General features: G+C 40.3%; 1 protein-coding gene across 22 annotated transcripts in view; it reads left to right on the top strand.

The window, feature by feature from the left end:
• Positions 1-16,061, top strand: part of SIPA1L1 (signal induced proliferation associated 1 like 1) — a 219,458-nt gene extending 203,397 nt beyond the window's left edge. For 20 of the 22 annotated variants that reach the window (XM_074584793.1, XM_074584772.1, XM_074584781.1 and 17 more), the window contains 7 exons: positions 1,766-2,005; positions 3,090-3,255; positions 6,591-6,834; positions 9,860-10,006; positions 12,509-12,623; positions 13,106-13,187; positions 13,955-16,061. In XM_074584793.1, coding sequence (XP_074440894.1) covers positions 1,766-2,005; positions 3,090-3,255; positions 6,591-6,834; positions 9,860-10,006; positions 12,509-12,623; positions 13,106-13,187; positions 13,955-14,098 — 1,138 coding nt within the window. In that variant the 3' untranslated portion in view covers positions 14,099-16,061. The remainder of the gene's footprint in view (positions 1-1,765; positions 2,006-3,089; positions 3,256-6,590; positions 6,835-9,859; positions 10,007-12,508; positions 12,624-13,105; positions 13,188-13,954) is intronic. The other 2 variants (XM_074584794.1, XM_074584792.1) reach the window with 1 other exon arrangement.
• The last annotated feature ends 821 nt before the right edge of the window (positions 16,062-16,882 follow it).

The following is a 16,882-nucleotide window of genomic DNA, read 5'->3' as shown; positions in this document are numbered from 1 at the left end:
AGGCACCTAATTTTAGATGAGGAGAATCACCTCCTAAGGATATTTCTCCATTGACTACAGCAGGAGCCAGACAAGTGGCATAGATTAGATAACTGACTGCTATAAGGCTAAATGTAGGTGAGACTATTTTCCCAGGTAGCAACATAAATTTAACCTTAAATTCTTTTTTGTGTTTCAGTAAGAGAGAGAGATGTGAAAAAGCATTGTTTAATCAAGATATGAAAAGAGTGGGGAAGAGTTTTCGGTTAAGCTAAGAAAGAAAAATGACTTTATTCAGCCTTCCAGCTAATTTTTATTTCTCAGTCAGAAACCGTTCTTTACCACGGGGCCATCTGTTTCAAATTCCTTCCTTGCAGTGTTGGATATGGGGATGAAAATGTGGCTAAGTTGTATAGAGAGCTGATAGAAAACTGGTCTCCAAATATAAAATGCTATTTCAGTAATAAGGCAGTACACAAAGTTTTCCTGTAGCTCTACTAAGAAATGCCTGACCTTTTAAGGTTGTTATAGTAAATATTGTCTTAAGCCCTAGTGCTCCTGGTGTTACGCAAGATGCGTCAGTTTTGAATATCAGCATAACTGAAGAGTAGCTCCCATCTAAAGCCACACTCCATCTTCCAACAATAACCTGCACTTGGTCAGCCCAACTCTTTTTTCTGTCTAGACGAATTGTGATATATGTTAGAGACCTGCTCAGACTTCTCAATTTGAGTCTTTTTTTTTGTTTTTTTTTTGTTTTTTTGGTTTTTTTTCAAATGGTAACTGCTTTCCAGTCAAAATCCAGGAAGCCCTCTTTTGAAAGATGTGTGGGTTTCTTCTTTGGTTTGTTCTGGGGTCTTAAAGAGATGTTTCCTGTTGCTTAAGTTCCTTCAGAATATGTTTTCTTCCACAGCCAGGAATTCCAGCAACAAATTGGACTTGGGTTCTTTTTGCTAATTCAGCTACAATCTCTTGTGTTATTTTTAAGGTGCCTAATGACAGTGAACCCTAGATTTCCCATTTGTGAAGGGAAACAAGGGGTCGGTGGTATATTGCATCCTTAGAAGTTGCTTACAAAATTTTTCATTACTATGTGAGATGTTTTGAATGAAACATTGGTGGAAGGCCCTTTAAGAAGAGCAGACTGATTTTGCAACTCTACCCATGATTGAGTACTGCATCCAATTCTGGAGCCCCTACTACAAGAAAGATATGGATGTGCTGGAACGTGTCCAGAGAAGGGCCACGAGGATGATCAGAGGGCTGGAGCACCTCTGCTATGAGGACAGACTGAGAGAGCTGGGGTTGTACAGTCTGGAAAAAAGAAGGCGCTGAGGAGACCTTATAGTGGCCTACCAGTATCTTAAGGGGGCCTACAAGGAAACTGGTGAAGGGACTTTTTAAGATGTCAGGCAATGGCAGGACTAGAGGGAATGGATTAAAACTAGAGATGGGTCGATTCAGACTGGACGTTAGGGAGAAGTTCTTCACCATGAGGGTGGTGAGACACTGGCACAGGTTGCCCAGAGAGGTGGTGGAAGCCCCATCCCTGGAAGTGTTCAAGGCCAGGCTGGATGGGGCTTTGAGCAACCTGGTCTAGTGGGAGGTGTCCCTGCCCATGGCAGGGGGGTTGGAACTAGATGATCTTTAAGGTCCCTTCCAACCCTAACAATTCTGTGATTCTATGATAAGAGTAACATCTTGTGCCCAGAGTTCTGCTTTAAAAATCAAGGTGCATATATACACATTTGAGGCAAATTTTGTCTTTATTATGTTTTTCTCCTAGTACCATGAGCTCACGACATTCTGCCAGCCCAGTTGTTTTCACCAGTGCCAGAAGCTCACCTAAAGAGGAGCTTCATTCTGCTACTTCTCCCCAGCTCGCACCTTCTTTCTCCTCCTCCTCTTCCTCCTCATCTGGTCCTAGGACTTTCTACCCTCGCCAGGGTGCTACTAGCAAGTATCTGATCGGATGGAAAAAGCCAGAAGGGACAATAAACTCAGTGGGGTTTATGGATTCAAGAAAGTAAGACTGTTTTTTGGTTCTCTTGTTTGATTATTTGCTTTAATTGTAAAGAAGCATTGGTATCTGTGACACTTCTCTGTATAGAAGAGCTCAAGTCCATTTAATCGAACGCTTAGTCTTTTGTAGAACTTAATCTGTAATCTAGAGTTCTGCAGTTAGGCTTAAATATTTGATAGTTAGCTAATCTCGTTCCCTGTTAAGTTGTAAAAAAATTTTTTTTTATATCATTTCTAGAGAGCTGTATGGATTTCAGTCCTATTAAAACTTATCTTTCCTTGGGACTTCTTAAAGGGTACTCCAATTGCTATTTGAGCAAATATTAAAAATCCTCTTAACGTAGAGCCTGAGTTTTCCTTAAGCCTGTCATACATGCAGTAGTGCCGAGCGTGCTGTGCATTAGCTCTTTGGCACTCCCATGTCGCCTTGTTAAGATTGTTGCCAGTATCCAGTCTAACTGGCTTAAAGCAAGCCAAGATCTCTCTCCGTTACAATATGCAACCATCTCCTTCGGAAGAGAAATTGAGAAACAGCTTACTAGCGAAAGTATTGTTCTTTTTAAGTCTAGTATGACTTGGAAAGCAAGTGGTTCAGAAAACCCATTTCAAAGTAATTTATTCAACCCTTCTTGACTCTTACTGGGTCAAGCACAGTATCCCTAGATGATGCCAATAACTGGCTGTCAAAAGGAGATGGTGAATCTTTGTGATAACTGCATTTATAGAAAGCTAGTTAAAAGATTAAAGAAACTTAGGGATTTGCTGCTTTTGGGCTCATTGAAGACATTTATATTTTTTAGTTTTGTACAAAATACACAATATTTTAATAAATTCAGTCCCTTATTGGGAAAATCTATTATGATAACCTTTAAGTGTATTGCTAGTTGATGTTTTTAAACAAGTTTATTGCTTCAACAGGTATTCATTAAGATGAGGCTCTGCTGTATTAGTGAAACTCCTTCCCTCCTCCATGCCCCCTACCTAGGTTTTTTCTTTGGAAATCTTGAGGGTGCTATAATTCTTGTTTCATTCATGCCTCCTGCCCCAGGGCTTTGAGACCTGAATGTGTCTGTTCCATTTCATTTAAGACGTCACCAGAGTGATGGCAATGAAATGGCCCACCCTCGGCTGCGTGCTTCAGCAAGAGATTTACGAGCATCACCCAAACGAGCATCCAAGTCCACTGTTGAAGAAGAGCTGAAGAAATTGATAGATCTTGATAGCCCAACACCTGAGTCCCAGAAGAATTTTAAGGTATGTTAAAGAGAGAGTCTGTCATCTGGCTATCTCTTGTCACAGTTAAGTGAAATCTGAGAATACCTGAAGAGCATTGCACAGGTCCTCTTCTGATGCAAGTCATAGTTCTGTTGTTACAACATAGAAATGTGTAAAGCTACACTTTGTAAGAATGTGATGATTCAGTTCATTGCTGCCTAGGCATATCAACTAATACAGCAAATGCTTTCACAATTTGGAAGAGGCTGAAAGCCATGAAGCTCAGATTTCTGTGTAGAAAACGCTGAGTGCTTTCAAAGCAGTCAAAGCTGAAGTGTTCATTCATACAGAGCTTACTCGGTTGGACTTTGCGTTGGACTCAAGAGTTTCTCAGATAGGATCTTTTCTATTCTCACCCATAACAGGAAAATAGAATGCAAGGCATTCCCTGAATTTTCATTACAGACAAAAGGTCATCCATTTGTCACAGACTTACCTACCACAGAAATACATTTGGAGAACAGTTCCATTATTACAGTCACTGAAATATTATCACAGTTTTTTGTGCAAATTTAAGACTAGTATTATGTCAACTTGCAAAGAACGTTTAGGACTTCTGGCTCATGGAAAATCCTGTAGTGTTGTCTTATGGATTTGAATTGTTCTCTGATTGCACCACAAGGCAATGACTTGTTGACAGTATTCAGACTCCTTGCAAAAAGCACACTTTTCTGCCTCTAATCCTGTTACTATGCAAGGACCAAGAATGCTCCCTAAACTTCAGCAAATATTTATACAGAATATATAGTTAGAAGCATTTCCTGATGTGTTTCAAAATGTGTATAATAACAGAAAAGTGCATATATTAATTTTAAAAATCCATCATTTTGAAGAAAACTTCTTCCTTTCTGCAGTCTCCACGTATAGTCAATGTTTAACAGCTCAGGCTCATCACCTAGAGCCCAAACGGTTTCCACAGCAACCATGCAGAAGAGAGAGCTGCAACTTCTTTCTTTGCTTGTAAAAACCCAAAGTGGCTTGTTAAAACTTGTAAGTGCTAGGTTCCATACACAGATTATTTCAGATGTTACCTTTGAGGATGGAGAAAAGAAAAAAACCTTGCCAGTGGCGAGATACCTTTTTCTTAGGTCTGTGGTAGTTCTGAGTGGAGTGGGACATGGGCAACATGAGCGTCTCCTGTTCGTTGTTTTGAGCAAGGGGATTGTTCTCATTCCAAGAAATTCCATTCTGTTTAGAGGTGACCTGAAGACTGTGAGAAGTGTCTGTGTCTGTTGTTTTTCTGCTTTGGGGGTTAGTGAATCAATTCTTACCCTGATCTTTATTTCCTCGTGACTGCAACAAGTATGTTAACTCAGGTTACACTTTTGATAAATTTCAGCAAGTTAATAACATTCTCTCACACGAATAAATTAAATCTTTTCCATTTTAAAAGTAACTGTAATTTCTGCCCACTGCATGATTTATCTTCCAAAAAAAGTTGCTCTTATGGCATAAATTTTTTTGACAGTTAAAAAAGAAAAAAAAAGAAAAAGAATTATAATGTCCTTCATTAGTTCACTGTACGAAGACCAAAAATCATCCTCCTTCCTGTCTGTTGGCTGCCAAAGGCTTTGTTTGCTGGTAGTTTGTTCTAGGCTGTGATTTTGTGTGTCTTGTGCATCTTTTTATTATCTTCCTAGCCTTGCTTATCTCCTTACCTACTACTTATGCATTATGTCTTCTCAGACAAGTCACCCTTCTTTTTCTCTTCCCTCTGCTCTATCACCATTGTGTTGCCTCTGTTCTGACTCCATCAGATGGTCATATCTGTGCAGCCTTTTAATCTCAACGTCTGATATTAACCGGTGGTTCCAGCTCCTAATTCTTTAACACTAAGTGAACTATACCACCCTCGAGTAAATGCTGCTCGATGTAGCAGCTCTTTCTTTTCATTTGCCACTTCAGGACGGGTACTGGGAGATTTCACTGGATCAGAACATGAACCTGCTGATAGAGCTTTTAGATTTCAGGGAAAAAAAGCAGCTTGATTTTCAATGTATCATAGTGACAGCTGTGTATCAGAAGTTGTCATTTTTTAGTGTTAACTGTATATGCAAGGGTCATACTGTCATGGTCGTGTCCTGCGGGAGGCAATGCAGAAGGGAGGATTTGATGAAATAGAAAGTTGGCGTGGGACATGGCTTCTCTTTCCTTCCTTGTCTTTTGATGATAGCAGGTTTTTGGAAGTAATCTTAATTGTTTCTGATCCTTAATCATACAACCAAAACATGCAGCAGTCTTTTAATATTATTAAAATTTGTAACATTTTGGCAAAAGAAATGTCAGATTGTCTTCAACTGTACAGTACCAATAGACCCTCCTCCACGTTCTTCTCCCACCTTGTAGCGTGGGATTCTGATCACAGGAATAGAGTACCGTCTGTTTACCTCTTTCTGAAAAGAAAGAACTATTTTTATGTGCAAATCGGCAACTTTCTATAATGTTTAATCGCTCTTCCTGGAAATCATATTATCTCCTTTTTTGTTTAAACTTGCCACCAGAGTAAATGAAGGCAGCGAGGTCTTCCTTTCTGTTTGCCATTTTTCCATGACAGCCTCTGGACCAGATTTCAACGAAACCATAAAGAAATGTTATGTCTTGGAGATAGTTATGTTGCTACACGTTTCATGAAAATCAGTGGCTCTGCTGATGGGAATGGTTATGTGTTCTTTGATAGCAGCTCACTGTCACTGGCCAGAGTACGTAACTCCAGGCTAACCACAGCATTCCTTTCTCCTTTGTGGAGCATGGAGGAAGCTGGGATGATGGTGGGGGTAAGGCACAAGTTCTCTTACTCATGGGACTTATTTAGTTAATTTTGATTCAAATTCTTCTGAAGATTCAAAGCGGTGGTGAGTGTTCCTAAGTTGTTCAGTAATATGAGGCTTCTGATTAGTTGGCATTTGCTGGTGTTCTGCCCACAGGAAGGCAGCCTCCCCCAGGCAGGAGGGAGAGCACTGGTTTATGCTGCGTTCAGTCTGTTTCTGTAAACATTATCTCTGCTACACGTCAGCTCTAGAACCCATACGGCTGCCTGAGGTTTCCACTTCAGGAGAAGTTTGAAGGGTTTTTAAAAAGTAGAATGTGAGATAGGCTAAAAACGACCTATATATGTTATTTAGTTATAATTTCCTTCAAAGCCGATTCCTTTACTTCTTTTTCCTATCCACTCTGAAAAAAATACTATGTTAACACTTACTTTCTTATGTAAAAAACCAAAAAGTTTTAAAAAGTGATTTCGACATAGACTGCAGAAGTTTCTTTATTGATTTCTTTTTTCTCATTTCTTTTTATTTGTTTTTATGAACGTATAGTCACACACTCTGTCCTGTCAGTCTCCCTTTCCCAGCACTCCTACCACAAGGCGTGCCTTGCAAAGGACTTTGTCAGATGAGAGTATTTACAGTGGTCAAAGGGACCACTTCTTCACCTCGCGGGCCTCGCTCTTGGACCAAGCCATGCCAAATGATGTCCTATTCACCAGCACATACCCTTCTCTCCCAAAGTCGCTGCCATTACGGAGACCATCGTATACTTTGGGAATGAAATCACTACATGGTAAGTGGATTTCCCATTTTTTCTTCCTTTCAAAGGAATCCTTTGTGAATCATGTCAAGGGATAATGTTTATTACAGCAATTAGTACTTCCATCTTGATTTTGCTAAAATAAGGAGAGTCAAGTCAAATGCCTGAAAATATAAAATAGGATGGGAATTTTTTTTCCTCGCTTCAGTGGGTATAAGACTACGTGACTGGTCATGCAGTTACCTTGTGGAGGGAGCATAAAAATTTGCCTCGTTGGCTGTAAGTTTTCACCATGTCTTCCAGGAGTCATTTGGACCAATGGGCAAATAATGTGTGCCTGGTTATCCACCAGTGACAACTTCAGGTGTTGGTTCCTTTAGTGTGGGATTATGGGAACAAAATACTATTAGGAAAACAACAATTAAAAATGGATAAATACTAGTGGACATTCGGACGTACTGCTTTTATTGCACCAACTGTTCTTAAATTCACGCCCTTACCCTATTCATTTTACAGGACTCGAGTTACTTATTTTAGGCACACATCAACAGCTACCAAGAAAAAGTTACTTGGTAAACTGCTGTCAAGAAGGCGCTCAGCTTTCCCCCATTAGTTAACTGAAAAGTCTCAGTAGGATTATCTGATAGGTTGTGTGTTGCTGCTTGTGAATGTCTCAGTTGGTGAGAAAGGGAATTTTCACAGGTTCCTGCTGTACCTCATAACGAAATGTGTACTAAATGTGTTTTCCAGAAATAGAGCCAGATCTCACAGTGTAGGATTCTGCAATGTTTGCTGAAGTAGTACATATCTGCTCTGATTTATTCATGTTTTAGTATGTTTCAAGAGGAAAACACAAGACTATCAATAGATTCAGCTCACTATAGTGGGTCCTAAGCACGGTCTGTATTTAGATACACAAGATACATTTGACAGTGAAGGCTGCTGAAGAAATCTATTTTAAATTCTTTTCATCTGTCTGTGATCACCAGGCATCAGTTTTCCATGTTGAACCTGACATTTTCATGAGCTGTTGTTTCTGCATAACATCTTTCTTGCATAAGAGTTAGGAAACTGAGCTCTCTTCACTTCTGTTTTTTATATGAACTAAAATAACTTTGAGTCTTGGTTACCCTTCTTAACTGGCTGGTGGATTTGGCTTCTGAGGGCTTGGGGTCAGAAAATTAATGATGCCATCTGAGTAGAAGTGGAAAGCAGCACTTGGTCTCTTTTTGTTTAGATGCCTGTATTTTTCCAAAAGAAAACCACAAAACCTTTCACTCTCATGGTCTTTTCCACACCAAACCAATTACTTCTGCTAGCACATAAGCTTTCTACATTTGTCAACAAAATAAGATTTTTCCATTGCCTACAAAATGTAGGACCTGCATCATTATAGGACCAGCTATTTGAGTGACACTTGAATTGTCCCCCACACACACTTGCCTTTGCTGAGAGAAGGATTAAATAGAGTTGGCTATTTAATATCACAAGTACTTGTTGGCTTCCAGCTATTCAAAATTCTTTTAATTCAAAGATCTCAGTAATAAAGAACAGCCATTCCAGAGCACCTTCGTTTGTGTTGAAGAGGGAAAAAAAAGAACTAAAAATGTTATTTACTCATCTGTCTTAATTAACAATTGAACTCACACTTTTAAAACAAGACACTTTTCAAATGGTTAATTTTTTCTTCTAATTCTGTGTATCTCTTCACTAATTATAAATATTTTCATGTTAAGAACTTCCCAAATAACTGCCCTCTTCTGGGGAGATAATACAAGAATCCTCAGTGTTAGTACTGAGCTGAACTTGCATTTATAAAATGTACAGAGCCAGACAAATGTACGCACAGAGAGAGAAAAAAAAAATTTAAGATTTTTGAGCAAAGAAGTGAATGCAGTGTAGCATTTCTGGTCATTGTTTCCCAGGCAGCAATATTATTTAGCTGAATTTATTAAAAAGTTATATTAGTTATTGAAGTTCCATTTTTATTATACTGTTGGGGAGGGGGGACACAAAAATAAACAATACAGCTAGTGGCATTTGTCTTCCAATGGGCTTGTATCCTGCCCGCCACACTGTATTTCTGCTCTCTGTGGTCCAAATGGACTCTTTCCTATACTCTTCTCTCTGCAGCTTCTTCCCAGGTGCCCAGTCCATCTTCTCACCCCTACAGCTCTGTTGTTCTAATACCACCTACAAATTTTTCAAAACTTTCTTTACGCCCTGACAAGAGGGCATGAGGAAGAAAGTTGTTGCTGCTTCTGTGCTTACACGTGTGCTGACTGATGAGGCATCGCACATTTTTTGATTGTCCGGCCAGCAAACTGAAATAAAGTAGATAATTGTTGCTTCACAATCTTTCCCTCATTAGTGGCAATAATTCAGGTGTTTCACTTTGCTAGGCATCAGTTTGCACAAAAATTACAGGGCCTTTACACCCTTCTTTCAAGCTTGCCAGTGTTTTTTCCATAGCAGGCCATGTACCAACTTAAGGGTGGGTGTGGGTAGTATTTTTCAGTAAAGATCAAGAGGTTTCACTAAACTGCTGAGATGTGCAATGCTTTGGAAGTCATTTTAAGGGTTTTCTTGTTCTGATTCATCTTGGAAGGCCTAAGTCTGCTCCCATTGGTTTATGAGGTTGTAAAGAGAGGAGGGGAAAAAAAAACTACAGTTTTTGTATTTTTATAGGAGCAAATAGGTGCCAGGGAGCGTAGAAGCTGCAGAGCTCCAAAGTGTTTTCAGCTTGTGCAGAGGCAGAAATTGCTGGGTAGAAGAGTACCAGTGCTGGCGGCAGGCAGAGATTGGCTTTTGATGTGCTAAGCTGCAAAGATTCAGGCAGGTTAGGAGGGAGCCGAACGTCCTGGTGAGGAGCACTGTTTCAGAAAACTGGCTTGTAACATGCTGTATCTGGTCGGCTACAGTTGATCAAACATTCTACTGAGACCTGGTTCCAAAAGTGCTATCCTAGAAAAATCTGAAATAGGGATGCATTTAGCATTAGGAAGGGAATTTGGGAGTTTTTTTAATGAAGTTCATAATTTGTTCTGTGTTACTTTAGGAGAGTTTTCTGCTTCAGACAGCTCCCTCACAGATATCCAGGAGCAAAGACGGCAGCCTATGCCAGACCCTGGTCTTATGCCATTGCCTGATTCTGCCTCTGATCTGGACTGGTCAAACTTGGTAGATGCTGCCAAAGCCTTTGAAGGTAAGCTTTCAGAATATAATACTTAGAAAAGATGGCCTTTGTGCATGCTTCATTAAGGAATGGGGGGGTTGGTTTTGGTTTTGTTTTTAATATGGACTTTTGCTTTTGCTGTTACTGTTTCTACTTAGTCTGAAGCTTAAGCTCATTTAAAATAGCAACTCAATTCATAACAGCCTAAAACTTTGTATGTAATACTCAGATACCATTTCTTCTTCATACTGGAATCCCTCTGTGCTACGGTTTTGCCAAATCTCTGTGAAACTGGCTAGTTTTCATTTCATGCAGAGCAGTTGCAGACATCACAGCTAGAGTGGAAAGACATCTGGCACGAAAGTGCAAAAGTAAAGTCAAATAGCAGGGGAAAAGCCTATGAGCACACTAATGATTGCTTGCTTACTGCACTAGCAAGAAGTTTCTGCAGTGCAGCTGAAGTGCGCTGCCAAGGTAATTTGGGAAGTATGCCTTGTTGGCATACCCTTTTCCATTGCCATTCTTCCCTTTGCATACTCTGAATACATAGACTTGCACCTAAGTGTCGTTTCATCCTACGGCACTTTCCATCTCCTTGACACTTAGTAAACTGAAGAGAACTGTAAGCTGCCTAGATGTATTTGAATTTAAAATTAAATACGCTTCAGCCCAAAGGGAGTTTACCTTACAGTTACTATAATCTGATGGAAAAGTCTTCTAAGTGCATTAAGCAGAAGTGCCTTTTCCTAATCTCTGCATAAACGCTGTCCCACCTTCATCAAAGTGTTTTGGCTGATCCTGAATCTTTTAGACGTTATTCTGCATGGTTGGAGAAGGCTGTGAAGTAACTTGCTTTCTTGGCTGTTCTCTGGTAGTAGCCATATACATCATTAAGACAGCGCACGTCAAAGCTGGAGTTCAAGATGTACATGTGTGCTCTGCTCTATTGCCATAGGAGTTGTAGGATCAGCATGTCTCATATTTCTGCTGTGCAGTCTTGGGAAAGAGTATTTGAAGCGAGTCTTATCCTCAAGAGGAGATGAATTGGTAGTGATGGTTTTTTCACCACCACATAGGGATGAAACCCAGATTTTAATGCATTTCGCTGTTGTCGGCAATTTCTATTTAAAAGATCCCCTTTTTTGGTTAGATTTATTTGGCTGTCCTCATTAACCTGAATCTCTCGCTTTTGTAGACGCCAAACTCACTTGTATTTCTCTCTAGAAGTGTGAACAGAGTCAGTGTGGTGAAGGTAACAAACTGGCAGGTCAGATGAAGAAAAGCTGGGGTAATGTGCTGGGCTGACACCTTCACCGCACTGCTGTTATACTAGGATTTGACTTGGAGAGGGAACAGCTGTCGGATGTCAGTATAATCCCAGTCTCTAGTCTCTGCCAGGTGCCAGTAGGGATTGACAAGTACCAGGCAGCCTAAATTCTGATTTGTGATCCTGGACACCCCTGTTCTACATAGTTGGCTGGCGTCTTCAGCACAAGCCCACAAAGTTACAGATAGTGATATCTGTGGTCAGGTGAAACAAAAGCTGCTTGGATCTCTGAGCTACACCAACCTTCAGTATTTTCATTCAAAGGAAAAAAAAAAAAAGAGAAGCCGGAAAAATTCCATCAAATACCAAGGCATGTTAATTTCAGCCTTGTTGAAAGCAAAGAATAAAAATTTACCAAGCAGAAAAAAACAATACTGTTCTATTTCCAGCAAGAGGCCAGCAGCTGCTGTGGGAGAGTTTATTAAACTAAAAAGTGTTTATGTTAGTGTTTGTACTAGGAAACTCCAGAGGTAGGGATGGTGGGTAGTTTACAGTCACAACTCATGTGATAGCGATTTAGAGATGTGTTAAAACAGATGAGCAGTTGTTACAGGCCAAAAAAGTATAGACAAAAGGCAGCAAAGAGGTTTCATGTTTCAATCTGAAAACGTTGTTTAAGGCATAAGGAAAAAATTTTGGGTACTGAAAAATTACATTGGTCATTTTACTGGCCGCATGTAAATTGCGCACAGTGAGCTCTTCTTTCCTCAAGAAAAAAGGGATCCTTTATGAAGTGAAGGAAGCTAAATATAGTTACTGAGTTATTGAGTAGTGTCATTCAGTTGTGCTCAGGAAGTTCTGCACAGCTCTTCTTGTTCCAGCTTGGCTTCTTGCCTTTCTTGGAACTGGCCTTGGGTGGACTCTGCGAGCGCTGCTGGGGTATCTCTGCTTTGCACTCCCTAGCATCTCCCTCCGGGAGAGCTGCTTAGCCTGAGGGTGATGCACGATCTGCGTGAGCTTCCACTGCTGTGCCAGAGCTAGCGCTTGCTTGTTGAATCCCATACAGTGAAGAACCTGGCACAAACACTTGCAAATGCCAGTTTGCTCATGTCAAGTGGATATTGGTATGTCATATCATCATCTTCTCTTGCTTGAGACAGACTTCTTAGATTGCTTTGAGATCCTGCAGTGTAGCTGTTGCGCTGTGCATGAACAGATGATCATTACTGCTGCCATTGTTTTTCTCTATATGTTTGCTTTCTCAGTTCAGCGAGCTTCATTCTTTGCTGCTGCTGATGAAAATCACAGACCTGTGAGCGTTGCCTCCAGTAGTGACCAGGCTGAGGACCAGCTTACTGCACAGATAAAGCCTTATACAGGGTAAGTAGATACACCAGATACCCAGGCTTCCTCTGCTACAAACTGAGGAAAAGAGTAGGAGTATCTTTATTTGGAAGCCATCTTCAGGCTTCACAGAACTCTTCGTAAGTTCTCATGAAGATGGTGGTGGGTAGTGAAAATAGAAGAATTGTAAGTACAGTTGAACCTTTTTGCAGGTCCATTATTGTCTGAGATGTTCCCGAATGCTTCCAAAGCAATGGTAATTCAAAGCACATATGACGAGTAGAAGTAGAGAGAAGTCATGTGATGGGATGGCCCCAGTTAATCATGAGTTAAATTTGTTCTGTTGATTAATGTGCTGCATGTGTCCCATGTACTCTTTGTCAGGTTCTTTTTGTTCATTTTGTGAATTCTTAGTGTACCTGAGTGCATACCTACATAAAGCCGCTTGGTAGAGTCAAGGCTGTTAGCTGCCCTATGTGAAGACAGTAAATCATATTCTTGTTTCCTGCTTTCAACAGTAAAGAATCTCCTCCAACTCTCGCCTCTAAAGTGGACCAACTGGAAGGTTTGCTGAAGATGCTGCAAGAGGATTTAAGGAAGGTAAACATTTCATCTACGGAAAATCTGTAAGATACATATTTAGTGCTGATAGGTGATGCTAATAACTGTGGAATCCTGCTTTGCTGTGTCTGAGCCTGTGACAGTCTCGTCCTTGTATAAGAAGACAACATTTCTTTACTACTTTTCTCAGGCCATACTTCTCATTATTGCAAGGTTAGGGTGGAGTGTCTAAAGTAGCAGGCATCTGATTCCTGTGCTTAAATTCGGAGGGTGATTCGGAGTACCTCCGCTCCTAATTCAGGTGACACTGCAGAAGGCTTGAAGTTAGTCTGTGTAAATATATCCTGCTGATGTTGAAAAGTGAAAGTATTATCTAAACATATAATTTCTACTGTGGAAACTTCCTGTATTGTCTTACTGCCTGCTTTGGTCCAAGAAGGATCTACTGTGGCCAGATAAAAAGTCTCTTAGCTGGGGAAGTATTTGCAGGAGTATTTCCTATCCCTTATTTAGTTGACCATCAGCAGTTGTACATACAAAACACGGCATGCCCAATTTTATTTCACCACTTGGGGAGCCAGCTTCTGTATTAGAATGTAATATAGAGAAGTCATGCTCATTCAAGCAAGAAGTGAGGAATGAAATGTCACAGATGTCCCTTATATATAAAAACCATGTGTTACCACACAAAAAATCCGTATAAAAAATGAGACTCATGCTCTCTTAAGCGACTCTTGCCTCTCTATATAGGTAGGAAGCATGACCTAAAATTTCCACTAAGATCTGTATTTTTCCTCATGCCTAAGGAAAAAGAGGACAAGGCCAGTCTTCAGGCTGAAGTGCAACATTTGCGGGAAGACAACTTGAGGTTACAGGAGGAATCCCAGAATGCAACCGAGAAACTGAAGAAATTCACCGAATGGGTTTTCAACACAATTGATATGAACTGACAACAGCGTACGGGGCAGGAAACTATCTGTTATGAATATTATTACTGGGACTTAAGCTTTAATGCCACCTTAATCATGACATGTGAAAGTATAGTCAGAGCACTTCTCTGTCCTTCATCCTCCAGTAACCCTTTTTTGCATCTCTGCGCGCACTCAGAACAATTGCAGATCAACAATCAGTGTCTGCCTTTTGTAGAAAAAAAACAAAGTAAATAATTTTAAAAAGGTAAAATAAAAGTTTAACTGCTAAAATGTGAATGTCTATTTTTTGCACATTGTCTCTTTATCTGTTATGTACAAAATGATTTGGAGGCGGGATCAGGCTTGCTGCTCCATCTGCCTCTGTTTCCATTAACTCCTTTCTCTCTGTTTCAGGTAATCTGCTTTTCCTTGCAGCTTTGGCAAATATTACGACATCTAGAAATTTAGAAAGAAATGTTTATTTTACTGCTCTTCTTACATTGTTTTCTGAAGTATGCCACAGACAAGGGGATGTAATGCAATGTTTTAGGTGTCTCCTTAGCAAATTGCGCTTGATTGCTAGTGCTACCTTCCCATACTTTACAGAGAACGCGTGTCCATCGTGTATGGTACAGTACAACCAGCATCATAACATTTGGAGAGAGACTAGAGACAGGAGCCATGGGTGAGGCATATTATCACACATCTATTGCATTAGCATTTCTGGTAGCCTTTGCTTCCCGTGGAAACAATGGCTGCAAGTAACTTTACAAACAGCAAAACTAAGCATGCTGCAGTTCATACTGTATCAGGCAGGCTGAGAGATACTGAGTACTGTTGCTGTACCACTTAAGTATAGTCCCCTTCCCTTCCAGGGGAATCCGGTACTTGCATATGTGCAGAAGACTTAGGCTGAAGTTGTAAAGAGATTAAGATTTCTTTCCCCTGACCTGTTTCCATGAAGCCCCACATAAACCATCTCCATGCACCTGCCCTCCCATTCCATTTCTCTGGACTTCTCAAATCACAACAGATTTGAGAAATGTTTATTCAGCTTGTGTTTTATTACACGAGAGGTCTTATAAAATCTTTACTACGGTAGGCAGAGGAATATGTGAAGGTGAATTAGAGAAGTATATTTTTCAAAGTACTGGGATAGGATTGGAGCTCTGAAATCCCCAATCCCCAGTGAAAATGTCTAGCATGAGATTTCCCAAACTGCCTCATGCCAGGAAAGTTAATTTCTTGTTCTTTGAAGGAACAGCTAACTTGCCACAATGTGTTACCTCTCCAGAAAATACCTTTTGGGTGTTCAGAATACGACTTTCAAGCGGCGCAGTCTGCACAGGCATTGAACTGCGCAGCGTGCTGAGAAACCTTTTCTACTCCCTTCTGAGGATACAGTCACCACCCTAATTAATATTGCCTTGCATAAAGTGCAGTATATTTAGGGGTTAATTTCAAGAGCGTCCACTCCCTCCCCTTTACCACATTCTCCAATAGACAGATTAAAATCATCGGGCATAGTCTTGTCATGGAAACTTCCATGCTCTTTTCAAATCCTTTTTTCATGCTCTTTAATCTTGCTCCACGCAAGTACACACTACACTTCAACCTCAAACTTCATTTGTGATGCTAATCCCCATGGAGTTCTTCTCTAATGTTTTGTCATGGAAATGGATCTCTTTGGAACTATTTCTGGAGTGCTTTTGTAAAGGTTTAGAATGTCTTGGGTTTTTTAATGACTTGTATGAAGGAGATTTATATAATGCCTGATATTATTTGTAAATGGGAAATATTGCTAACATCTCTGAGCATCCTGAAGTCTTGCTTTTATTCTCTTTTATTTTTAAGTTTGGTTTTTATTTTATTTCAAAAAATATTTTGGGACTTGGGGCAGACTATTTATTAGAGTTTTGCAACAGAGTTCTTCTTGTATGATGCCACTGAAGGCTACTTGTAAAATTCTGACAATAAAACTCATTTTAAAGGCTCTTCTAAACCGTTTTCTTCTGATTTTGTTGGGTTTGTTGTTTAAGACTTTCCAGAATGTACATTTCTTTCTGCTTTCTTCTTCTACCACTTTTCTCAGTGCTTGGCGAAAGAAGAGTTTTGTTCTCTATCAGTTTTCTAATTTTTATCCCTTTGAAGGCCGTTACTCGGTATGTTTGCACGCCCTTCATCCCGTGTCTTTTTACTTCTGTTACTGCACAAATGTATTTTCTTCCTCCATTTACAAGGTTTTGCTACCTTTAACAGTGACTCTGAGCTTCACCAGACTGATACGGTAACAGAGGGGTAGTGCTTTGTTTATTATTTGTCAGGAAAAATTGAAGCTGATTTAGGTCAAACCCAACCTTGCCGGCACATCTGCCCAAGAGTACACATAGCTTTCAGCATCCCAGAGCCAAACCTGTGAGCATGCAACAATAGGAGTTCAGTTTGTTTTGTTTTCCAGATCTCCTCCGTTGACTTGGGATATGACCGTGGACATGTTTTGAACAGAGCTTTTTTTGGCCCAGTGGATCACCGTTCTGCATGGCTCAAAAACATGGAACTAGGTTGGTCTGCAGGAAAGCATCTTCCAGGTTCACCGCATGGGTCCTTAAAAGGCACTTGGGGAAAGAAAATCTGTCTCTTTCTATCGGTGTAGTACTCGACCAAGAGAGCTCTGACGCAGCAAGAGCAAATAGAAGCATCTGATTGAAAAATAGGGGTTGAATCTTGGAAAGAAAACTAGATGCTGTCTTACCATTTGTAATTGGACACTGGTAATTGAGTTGAAGCAGAAAGTTTCCTGCAGGTCAAGGAGCTGCCCTGCCC

The sequence above is a fragment of the Larus michahellis genome, chromosome 4, assembly GCF_964199755.1.
Source record: "Larus michahellis chromosome 4, bLarMic1.1, whole genome shotgun sequence".
NCBI lineage: Eukaryota > Metazoa > Chordata > Aves > Charadriiformes > Laridae > Larus > Larus michahellis.
The sequence above is the reverse complement of the archived record's forward strand: the minus strand, read 5'-3'. Positions and strand labels throughout refer to the sequence as shown.